The sequence below is a fragment of the Empidonax traillii genome, unplaced genomic scaffold (genome assembly GCF_003031625.1).
Source record: "Empidonax traillii isolate 1590-97213 ecotype Southwest subspecies unplaced genomic scaffold, ASM303162v1 scaffold641:size396790, whole genome shotgun sequence".
In the NCBI taxonomy this organism is placed as follows: Eukaryota; Metazoa; Chordata; class Aves; order Passeriformes; family Tyrannidae; genus Empidonax; species Empidonax traillii.
In genome coordinates, this window is record NW_020955834.1 from 105,043 (window position 1) to 117,309 (window position 12,267).

Sequence of the window (12,267 nt, forward strand, 5' to 3'; positions counted from 1 at the left end):
AGCTGCTTTTCTCTCTATTTTTTTATTTTAAAATATCTTTTACAGCAACTGTCTGTAATGAGAATTAACCAGAAACAAAATTTCCTGGTTTATGGAGCTTCTGCATGTACTATTCTGGTTAATACCTTGATGACAAGTATCAGGCAGGCTGGTAATATGACAATAGTGATAAAAGGCATTTCTTGCTTCCAGTGTTTCAGGTCAGAATAGCTCAGTTAATCTTAGTTCAGTTAGTTTTTGCTTCTATTTCTACTGGAGTTGCAAGAAACCACTTCTTGTTAGTGTGCAATAACCATGGAGGAAATAGCTAGTTTCCTAAATGTTGGGTTCACTGAGTAAAAAGACAAAAGAAAAAATATATCTTGCTGATAAAAGGCAATTATTGTTTCCATCAGAAACCAATTAATTTTTTTTTAGAGATATTTGTTGATTTACACCTTGGGGATAAGGGAGTGTCTGCATAATCTGCTTGCAGAAAAGTGGCATGCTTTCTGCTGTCCTTTCTTACTAACAAATCACATATTCCACCTAGAAATACAGACATAAAGGGTGAATGCATGATTTGTCAAGTAAGCCAGGATAGGTTTGATTTCATTAAAAAAAAAAAGACCACCTTGCATCATTGCTAACTTTCTATCTTGTTTGACTTGTATCACACTAACAAGGGAATTGCATATTAAAATAAAGGGAGTGTGTAGTTTCATTCTATCATGTTCAGCCATTTCCTCTTGCCCAAATTAAAACTGTTTTGAAATCTTGCCTTCCCACCTGCTACTGTAACTGGAACAGCTCTGCTTCAGCCTCTCCTTACTGTGGTGTCTCTGAATTTCCTGTCCCTGTGGGTTTGTCAGTCCTTAACACTGCTGTGAATATTCCTATTCCTGTGCAACCCAATATTCGAAGTCTGGCCCTGAGATTGCAGCATATGTTTCCCACACAGTCCAAATTTGGTGCAATATACTGTAAGTTAATCTCCAGTAAAGCATAGTGAAGAGAAAAACCTGAGAAGAAAACAGATGGAGAAAGTAGAGCAAACAATTTGCATATATATGATATGACTCTCAGTTAAGATTAGCATTTCCTACTTTGCCTGTAAAAACCCTTAATAGAAATCCAACTGCATGTTTGCCACAGATCAGAATCGGAGGAGATGCCCTAATGGCAAAATGTTTCTCCAATGCAGGGTTAGCCCAGCACAGGGTGGGAGGGAGCTGCTGCAGACCTGGGTGGTTGACATCCTGCTGGGATGCTGTAGGCAGAGGGACAGGGAAGAAACCTCTGTCTGTGAGATATTTGTTCTACACGGGCTTCATAGCACTGAAGCATCAACAGGATTCTGAGTTACTCTAAAGGCTGATGACCATGGGTGGAGCATGACCATCTTCCCATTTATTTAGAATCCTTCGTGGTTCTTTTCAAGCGTGCAGTTACAATTCCTTGGGAATTAACTTCTCAGTGCCTTTGCTGCATTTGACGTGTGTAATATGGGCATGTATCTCAAAGTAGGCAGGTATTTATTTTGAAAACAAAAAATCAAATTCACTTTTGCAAAAAGGGGACCCTACACTTAAGATTCATCTGAAATTTCCATACATATGCAACTCTATTCTCCTATCTCTGCCCAAAACCACACAGAACAGTAAGATGTTAAGGTGGTCAGTCACAGCAATATGCCACCTTCATAAAAGAAAAGCACTGGCAAATATTAAATGCAGCTATGCAGGAAATAAATAATTAATTTACAAGTCTCTTTTGTTTCAGCAGCTAAAAAGGCATAGAAGGTTTCTCACACCCACAAGCACAAGAGTGCTGTATTTAGAGTGCTAAAAAGCAAATTCCAGTACTGAAACTTGTTTTTTTGGTGGACTACATTTGGGTATACTACCTAAGTCCTAGAAGCAGCAACTAAACCATACTTATTTTTGACATGTACTCTGGTGCTGTCTGTCTTTCACAGATTGTGATGGAACTAGATAATGATACTGAAAATCAAAGGCAAACCTCATTTGCTACTATTTGCATATATAATAAAAGCAAAGTAAGAAAACTGTGCAATGCTATTTGCAATTTTGTACAAACCTTATCCCTTTTGTGTTTCAGGATTTTGTCCTTCACAGAATACAACAACTTCTTAATCCTGTGTACTCATAAATAATTCATAGGAAAGGAACTACCGGGCTGTAGCTGCTGTTCTCTTCTTTTGCACTGTGATTTCTACAGTAATCTGAATTGTCCTGTCACTGAGGTCTCCTGCCAGGTAGTATTAGGCTTCATCCTGATACAAGTCCCTAAAATGTATATGCAGATGAGATGGTTACTTTCCATAAAGTTATTTTAAGTAGCAAAGTTAATCAAGTCTTTATGGATACTGGAAGAGTTTCAGTGAGAGAGCTTCTGGTTTGCATTTTTTGTTAGTTTAAGTAAGACTTTACTACTTGTTCAGCTTTTGAACCTGTATGCTGAATGTGAAATTCCCTCTTCAGTGAATATGGCTTTCTGTTGATGTGAGAAGCTGCTTATAAGGAGATTTCTGCTTTCTTTTGACCTTTTAGCAGCTAAATAAATAAAATCTCGGATCTTGCTAGGTTTTTGTCTTTGTGAATTTCTGCAAGGGTGAGAGATTTCTGGGGTAGTAAAGGCTGCCCAGATCAGTTGTAGCAATCCAGCAAAGTCACTGCCATGTAGGTCAGCACAGCTGGAAAGATTTCCCTGGCTACTAGCAGATGGCTGTGCTGCAATTGCTAAAAAACTCTTTAACTTTGAAAAATGGTAGTATGGATGTAAGCTACTTTGCTACATAAGACATTTAGAAGGGTTTTCAGAGATTTTTTTTTTTTTTTCTATACTTGATGATGACAATCCAACTGATTACCAAAATAACTTGTTATATGTTTGAGGCAGAGCATCTCCTGAGTCTGGCTGCAGAGGACACCCTGAGAAAAGCCAGCCCCCAGCTACAGCCTGAAAGGCTATAGGGGGGGTTGCAGATGGGCGCATGGTGGAAATTTGTGATTTATGGAACCACTGTGGAACCAACTGGAGATCATTTGCTTTTTTTCTCATTTCTACTCTAAGAGTGACATTACGGTAAATAATGTCTGTGAAGAGGAGGGGAAAACATTCTGTGGTTTGTTTGGCCTCCTTCTCCTATTGCATCCCTTTGAAGTTCATAAGTAAATAATTTGGGCAACAAAATCAGCACTCCACAGTGTTCCTTTGTTTCTTCTGCTGCTCTCCCTTCCTTTCCTGCTCTTGGCCCTCCTGCCAGCCACTGCTTGGTTAGCTTGGGCAGCAAAATGAATGTCCTCAGGAGCTGCTACAGCAGAAGTTAAAATGTTTCCTGGGAACCTAATGAAGTCAAATTAAATGCAATTCAAAGAAAATGTTTACATGCTATTTGTTTTTCCTTTTGCAGTATGGCATACTGTGCAGTGGGAGACTTCTTCCTTTAAAAAGATGTTAATACTAATTTAAAGGCCATGGAAGATACCAATCACTGTTTTTGTTCAGTTTGTTATAGACTTGCCTTAATTTTTAATGGTTTCTTTCATTACTTGAAAATGATTTTTGCTCTACCCACAAAATATTGTGAAGAATGTAAAGCTGGACTTCTGAAAAAATCCTGTTGTGTATTTATATGCTTTAGAGGCAGGACTCAGCCAGTTGCTTGGTTAGTGTAAATGGCATCTGCCCCCCCATGCCCACATAGTGCCTGTGGCTCCGGACCCCAGCCCTGCTGGGAAGGAGTACTGGGGGTACTCACCTATCCAGTGATGTCACAGAACTGGGGTGTTGTCCTTTCTTTTAGTTACCTGCTTGAGGTCACTGCCAGGAAAAGCACAAAGGTCTGACATCTCATCATTCTCTAGAAAAGTGATGGCTTTAGGTCTTGGTTGTGTAGAGCTCTCTCCCTTCTGTTATAAAGGCACAGTGAGCAGCTGATGTTCTTGACCCAGGTTTGGCAGGGGACTGGTTAGAGATGAAGCACTGAACTCTGGATTTTATTCCATCACCTCAGAAAGCAGTGAAGGCACGAACCCATTTGTGTTTGTAGTGTGCATGATTCCATTAGTGACAGAAGTTAAAGTAGCTGTATGAAAACATGAAGTGTTTTCAGACCACACCAGTGGATTTGTATGGCATTTAGCAAGAAACTTGGGTTTTCCCTGTCTTTTTCACTATCCCACGTCAGCAGGGATGGCACAGGTTTGACTGGAAGGAATTGATTTCTTTTTTAGATACTTATCTGTTCTTAGGCATAACTCATTTCTAACACAGATGCGAAACTCCTTCTTGGTTCAGTTATATTGTAGCTTTTAATAAGCTGGAGTGATTACTTCAGTGAAAGCAATGTGGAAGATGATAAGAATCTTATTTCTCTTTGTGGGTTTCTCATGGGAGCTCTCAGAGCTGTTCCCTTGACTCAGTGGTGTTTTCTTCACTTTGACACTGTCCATCTGCAGCTGTGGCTCTTCAGAAAATGCTGGGGTTTTTTGGCTGAATCAAAAATTTAGGTATACAAACTCAGTTTTCTGCTCTCTTCTCTCAAGCGAGAAAGGAGTAGGAAGGAAGGACAGGCCAGCAGCCCTCAACAGCTCTGCTCCCTGGCCTCCATGAGGGGTAGGGGGAGCATGCCTTGTCCCCGGCATCACCATGGAGGTGGTTGTGCAAAAGGATGTCAGATTGGGAGAGGAGGCAGAGAGGGAGATAAAGTTGCTTTGTGGGGCTTCATCCCTATGGGAAGAGATGGGCAGCCAAGGGCAGCAGGTAGCAGCAGTTTGTAACCAGAGACACCAAGAGCGAAATCCTGGTACCAAGAGTGAATTGGCTTGTCCGATGTGATGGAAGGGGGGCAGGGAACTACAGGCTTAGTATATGAACAGGCCTAGGCGTAACACGTATTTAGCACTGGAGTAGGTCCAAGTCCGTTGTGAATTGCTTCATGAGGGTGAATCAGGATGAAAAAGGCAGCTGTTTGCAGCCAGGGTATTGTAGCAATGCTTTTGAAAATAAGCTTTGATACCATCCTCTGTAACTGTTTTGTAGTTGGCTGTATCAACATGTTTCTGAAAGGTACAGCACATTGAAACTTTTTATAGCACTTATTTGAAAAACTGTAGCCTTTTCCCAAACTCAGAGGGGGATGGGATTACTGCTTGGATGAAGGCACGGTGCACATCTACATGAGTTGTAAGGGGTGGAAAAGCCCAGGGAGCAGAGGAGTGAGAGACCAGGGCTCAGCTTGTATGCTGGGCTTGGAAAGGGAGGAGCATGTTATCGTAGCCAGGTGATTCTGGATGACAAGAGGTTGCCTGAAGGAACCAGCAACAGTTTAGTGATCTCTAGCTGTGCTACCTCTGACACCACCATCATTTTGCTAAAGCCTCAGTATCTGTCAGGGCCTATGCCTAGGGTAGTTCATGATGTGGGGCCAGAGCTTGTTTGAGGGCATTGATTTTATTACCTATGTCAGGTTAGATCCCATAGGGGGGCCCTCCTGCCTGTTAACCAGCAGCCATGGTGAGACCCAGCCCAGATATAGCTGCTTGGAGATACCTTTCCACCTTGTCTCACACATATTCACGTTCGTGTGTGTCCGAGGGTGGGAAATGGTACCATCTGCCAGCCACGTGGTATCTCCTCTTACCCCTTCCACAGAGACATGTGCTGATGTCTTCTGGTGAGGTCCTAGGTTTGGTTTTACAAACATGCACTGCTCTCAGTGAACACCATGTGAGATAGGGCAAGGTGTGAGTAGTGTGCTCAGTGCTGCAGCAGAAGGTGCCAGCTGTGGTTCTCACTTCTTGGGGAGCTGTTTACATTGTCTGCCCTAGGAGAGTATTTTTATCTCTGGTAAACAGCCCTAATTTTTCAGTGCTGTGTGATCTTTGGTACAACCTGCTTGGAGGCCAAGAGGGCCATGATCCAGAGACCATGATCTTGGTCTTGATTCAAATGCCTATGGCAACTTGTTTTAAAAAACATGTTTGATGTGCTTTCAATAACTTCTGGTGATGTAGAGAGATTTTAATAAATCTAAGTAGGTTTAGACTCTCTGGTTGCTGAATACCTTGTGCTCAAATATTTTGCTTTGCTGCTGTCCAGTGAGAAGTGATGAAACTTGGATGTCGGATGCAAGGCTGCCAGCTTCTTGCCAAATGGGGTGATAGAAAACAGTCCTCAGAAGTAGTACTAATTAAAAATTCAGTGTCAGCAAGAAATTCTGTGTCAAACTGACTGGTTGAATAAACATATTTCCAGCCAGAAGAGCTGTGCCTATAGAAAAGAGTGTGACGTCAGGTATTTAGTTTTTATAAGGACAAAACACATGGAGTTGTGTTTTCAGCGCAGTGTTTCTGATGTTTGGCCAATACATTCCTACTGGAAATCAAAATCATCTGTGGAAAATAGTGAGAACAAAAGTAATGGTAGTATTGTTCACATTTTTCATTTGAAAATAGGGTTATGCCTTGAATTTCTTACGACTTGCCTCCATTTCTGAGCCCTTGGTATATAATGGTATTATATTTGTAATTTTTTTCACTAACATTTAATCACTGAATCTCTCTTTGAACCCATCAGATCCTGAGCCTTACTGTACCTTCCCTCTATACCTTCTGACTCCTTCCCTGGGATATGTTTTCCATCAAATTTCAGCGTAAGATTTTTCTTTGCTCTGGCAATCTTGCTGAGAAACTCAAAATTCAGAACTGCAGTCAGCCTCCTCTGTAAGAAACAATAGTTACTAGGACTTGATCTGACTTCTTGGACATTGCTTCAATTCTTGTGGCAAATAAGCTTTTAACATTAGCTTTTCCTTTGAGGCAGGCAAGCAGAACAGAGGCAGCAAGGGATGTCACAGGTGCAGGCTGATGCTGAGCCTACCTCTCGTCAGCTCGAGTGTTTGAATGACCATGACCCACCAGTGAAAAGTCAGAAAAGAGCATTTATGAATTCTTAGCTCAAAAGGTGTTCAGGTGTTAATACTATGACTCAAAGACAGATTTAACAAAAAAGAAGGAGTATCCCTGGGAGTAAGACCTTGTATAACCTCAACAGAGGCAGGCTCAGGTCTCTTATGCACAGTTTTGCCTCTACACTTTCTGCAGAAATATAAGGCTCTGTGACCTGGACAGTTGTCAGGGTCATACCATGATAGCAATGTCTTAACAGTCTTTTGAGGAGCATTTTGTATCACAAAGGATCCTTAGGATTGTACCAAGGTGACACAGGCTGGAACATAGCCCAGTGAGATGAAAACTATGTGAACATTTGACTTTCCATTTCTCAAATCTTCGTTCACGAAGCCCAGCCATGATGATGATGATTCTAAGGAGTTCATCCCCATGTGGCTCTGTAACTTTCCCCTTTGTTTTCCCTTTTCTTTCCTATTAAATAAGTTGCAAACCAAGCTCAAGATTTTAGTTACTTTATTTTGGTCAGCCCAGCTAAAGCAAATGCTCACAGATGGAAACATGCTGGGTAAATTAAAGGCCATGGACATTTTTTTTTTTTTTTTTTTTACTACACAGCAGTTGGCTACATAGGCAGCAAGGTTGTACTGTGTCCTGCTAGAAGTGATCTGGTTTTGCATTGCCTGGACCTCTGTGGATTCCTCTCTCTGTTCAGAAAGTTGATAGCTCATGTACTGTATTGCTCTTTATATTTTTATTCCAGTTGCAGAAAGCTTCCATTAAAAGATTATTTGCTCATGATGCTAGTTTTCCTTTCATCTTGAGTATTTTCCTATGCATCCTAAAATCAATAATGCTTGGGTAAAAAACTGGAACAACAGATGTTTTTTAAACCATGCGAACAAGATCTGAAAACAAGATATTGAATATGTTTTACGGTGAGCTGATTTTGGATCTATATCTTCTATTCCTCTCTATTCCCAGCATGAACCTGCAACAAAAATAAATAGCAGGCAACGAAGCTAGTAATAATGGTAAAGCTTCAAAACAAATGTGGTTGCTTGTGAAAAAACAGTTGAGTGAGTTGGATAAAATGGCAGTGTAATTATATGGTAGCAAGTCAAAGTTTGATAGCTTGGAGCTTATCTTTGCATAGCATGCCACTTTGCCCAACAAACCCCAATAAGGCATGTTTCTTTTTCAACACTTCATTTCTTGTTTATTTTTAAATTATCTTATGAAACCTTAAGTTTGTTTTTCATAGTGTTTGTGGAAGTTCAGGTAGTAATGAAAATGCACAGACCAAAACAGTTTAACCAAAATATCCCCAAAAGTAAAATTTTGAGTAGTTAAAGAGAACACTCTGAATTCGCAGCTCTGCAGGATTGTCTATTTTATTAACACTTCTTGGATGAGCTTCAGTTTTGAAGAGATAAAGAAAAGCAGTATACAAGACTCCTATGTAAAGAGTGCCTATGCCCTAACTGACTTAAAGTTGAGGACTGCCTACATGCACATGTATATGACACTAGTTTCACTGTTCCAGAAGTTTCCATTATCTGGATGATCGAGCAGAATGAAATGGCTTGGGCTTTAATGTATCAATTTTAAGTTACTAATATGCTTTTAAATAGTTCAGTAAAAATTGCTTCCTTTAATAGCCAAGGTCTCTTATCTGATACCTGCTTCCTTCCCCTCTGTGGATGCTTCCTGTTTTCCATGTCAGTCCATACATCCCCTTTTCCTGTTGTCCTCTGTTCTGCTGCAGCTGTTCCTCAGATGTCTCTCCACCAAGGAAAGGCTCCAAAGCTGAGGTGGCTCCTACACAGTGCCATGAAAACACACTTTGTGGGCACCTGCCCTCAGCCCTCCAGCAAGGAGGCAGCAGCACTTGCATCTCTAGGCATGTACTGCCAAGTATCCCGCGTACCATTAACAATGCACATCCCCCTGTTGAAGCCTCTCTTGTGTGTTCACCTTGTCCCCCGTGCTTTTTTTGTGTTGTGCAGCTGACACAAGAAAACCTACAAGAAAGTAAGATGTTTGGTCTATGATAGCACACAGTTAAATCATGTCTGTTGTGCTTTCATGTGTGGTTCAGTTACTCTCTCTTCAGGATTCAGTTGGGTTGGTCTGTAAAGCAGAAAGCCAGAGAGATTCTGCCTGTACAGTGCTGTTAAATACTCCTTAGTTCATTAGTGTTTCCAACCCTCCTTTCTACTGCTTTACAAGAGAAATGTGACTAGATTTATTTCAGTTACCTATGTTCCAACTACAGCAGAACTGAGATGGAGTATTTCAAAATACTTTTTTAAAAGGGGAAAGTGCATAATCATGAGATATGATTATGTGGCCAGTATTTCTTTATATGTTTTTTATTTCTCTTACATTTTTCTTATTACATTTCTTTTCTCTTCCTTTTTTGTTCTCCTGTTGCAGGGGATGGATGTGGGCACACAGTGATGTATCAAGACAGTGGGACACTGGCATCCAAGAACTATCCTGGTACATACCCAAACTACACGCTTTGTGAAAAGAAAATCCAAGTGCCTCCAGGAAAACGCCTGATCTTGAAAATTGGAGACCTGGATATCGAATCACAGAAATGCGAGTCCAGCTACCTTACCATCCAGAGCTCTTCAACATTGCATGGTATGTAAAAGACAAGACAATGGTCAATGCATGGAATGGTGAAAGTGTGAGTAAAAAACCAGCTCAGCAAAATGCAAGAAATGTCAGCCTCTGTCCTGTCTTTTCACATTCAAGTGTGTTGTTCTCTGCGTGGGAGGCCATTGCCCCTCGCACTGTGTGTAGTTCTGCCCAGGCCGAGGGTGCTGCCAGGGACACAAGGGCATGTGCCTGGCTCTGCCACATCCACCCCAAGGGCTCTGCCTTTAGACCTGCAGAGCTTTACTGTCACAGTTTTGGTACAGCAATTTTGTGGACCTATAGCAGCCCTGTTCCCTTGTGTAAGGAAAGAGCTTGCTCATGAACCAGACAAAGATGAGGAATTAGAGCCAAATGATCCTGCATGTCTCTATTTCTAGGCAGTTCATGGCTCAGAGAAGAGATAACCTTTATTATTGCTACCTATTAGCCACTGATAACCTTTGCTAATGTACAGGCTTTAATACCTGTAGATATTAAATGCATGAAGCCAGACTGCACTCCTATAAGGGATTTGCACAGGATGATAAGCAAATAATCTGCTATAGCTGTGCACTTTGAACAATCATAACAACAGGATCCTCCCCAAGGAGAACCTGAGGGCTTCCTCAAGTTGGTTTTCCCAATCAGTTGTCACTGAAACTTTGATCTGCGTTTTCTAAAAGAGTCAAACTGATTTTCAAGTCAATGTGCCCTTTTTCAGAAGTCGAATTTAAATCCAAGGCTGCAAGGAGTTCCCCAACATAGGAGTAAACTTAGGAATTGACAATTCCTAAGTTTTGCCTGCTAGGAGTGGGCTGTAGCCCATCAGTCAGCTGAAGCTGAATGTGCTGTACTGGACTTAACAAGCAGAATGGATTCAAAGGGAAAATGTGATAAAGACACGAGTTACACAGAGCCTCTGCAATTTTTTCAGCTTATTGGTTGGCTCAGAGAAGTATGTGGTTCTCCAAGGATGAGATCTCACAGATATCTTAGTAGTAAGAAGAGTTGATTGCCTTTCATTCATCAGCATGATAGGCTTATCACTCATCTGGTAAGAGAAGATCAAGCGAGGTATTAAAGCCTTGCTCTCAAAGGAAGGTAAAGGTAATTACTCTTCTCATGAGGGAGGTATTACATTTTGAAACAGCCTTCACTAAGATTGGGCAGTGACATGCTGATATCTAAGCCTTGCACAGAGCTTGATTTGAGGCATAAGGAACATCTTTGTTCACATGTGTTGGGATTTTTTTAAAATGTTATTTATTTCTTTCTTCGCTATGAGGGTGGTGAGGCACTGGAACAGGTTGTCCAGAGAAGCTGTGGCTGCCCCATCCCTGGAAGTGTCCTAACCCAGGTTGGATGGGGCCCCAAACAACCTGATCTAGTGGAAAGTGTCCCTGCCCATGGTGGGGACGGTTGGAGGTAGATTAAGATCCCTTACAACCCAAACCATTCCATGGTTCTGTGATCCATTTCATAGCTGTAAGTAATGAGTTGTGTTTACCTGAAACAGTCTGTCTGTACTTGGCAGTAAGAAATAGGTGGTTGATATTGCATTAACACATCTGAAGAATTTTTATTTATACTATCTTGGCATTTCTAATCAAAGTATCTTGGAAACAGGGATGAATCAATATATTGTTTTCTGACGTCAAAAATGGAGCTTGGATGTTGATTGAAATTTTGAGTCCTTACAGATCAGCATGAAGACATCTTCACATAGTTTATCCTGTAGTTGTCCAGCCTGTAAGCACAGAATACCTGTGTCTTATGCAATCAATTCCACATAATTAATTTTTTTAAAGTATTCCCACACCCATTTTCAGACCTGATTGGTAATGTTAGATGCATGTGGACTATAATTTGCATTCTCATAATGAACTGCACAATTAGGAGATTTTGCTCATATCTGATTAAACCAGTTTTATAGGTTAAATAGACATACCATCTGTAATGGGTTTTGTGGTCTGCAGCTCACTGTAGACTTTCCCACCAGCATACCTACGAAGTCTGTACATTCAGATAAATCCATGCACAACAGCAAGTTGGAAATAATTCTATAGGCATAAATTCATGATGTTGCTTGTGTTTTAAGAGACACAGGAATTCTTAGATGAGATTAGAACTTCTCAAAGTAATTTTTTGCAATAATTTTGCTATAGCTCTGGCTTTTAATATGCATTTATGTAAGCAAAAGAGGAGTGAGTGAGCTCTGCTACATCCATTCAGTGTGTTAAATGTCCTTTTAGACAGCTGTTTCTGAGTCCAGATCTCCTCTTTGCAACTGTCTCCTCCTCACAAACATCTACAGGCAGGTCAAAATCTTCCCTTTGGCCAAGGAGACACCGACCTTTGCCATCGAAATTATTTCATAGGATGATAGAGCACTGAAAATATTTTTGCAGTCATTGGAAACATCTGAGCAGTTAAAAACTAAGCTTTGCATGTTTTCTGTGTTTGACCTGGGTTTAAAAAAGAAAACCTAAAAAGCAAAGTAGGAAAGCTGGCAGTGTGAATACTGCTCATGTTTCAAATTAGCCAAGTAGTCTCTGCTCTGTATTTAGGAGGTTTGCAATTGCAAGAAGGTCCAAAGTGAAATATGTTTTAAATATCATGCTGATCTCTTCAACTCTACAAATCAACAGCATGAATGTCAGTATGAGTACAAACATCTGCTAAGGAATGTATCTGAAGCTTAGAA

General features: G+C 40.8%; 1 protein-coding gene across 2 annotated transcripts in view; it reads left to right on the forward strand.

Annotated features, from left to right (window-relative positions):
- Positions 1 to 12,267, forward strand: part of DCBLD1 (discoidin, CUB and LCCL domain containing 1) — a 48,517-nt gene that overhangs the window by 6,463 nt on the left and 29,787 nt on the right. For both annotated transcript variants that reach the window (XM_027899105.1, XM_027899106.1), the window contains exon 2: positions 9,354 to 9,566. In XM_027899105.1, coding sequence (XP_027754906.1) covers positions 9,354 to 9,566 — 213 coding nt within the window. The remainder of the gene's footprint in view (positions 1 to 9,353; positions 9,567 to 12,267) is intronic.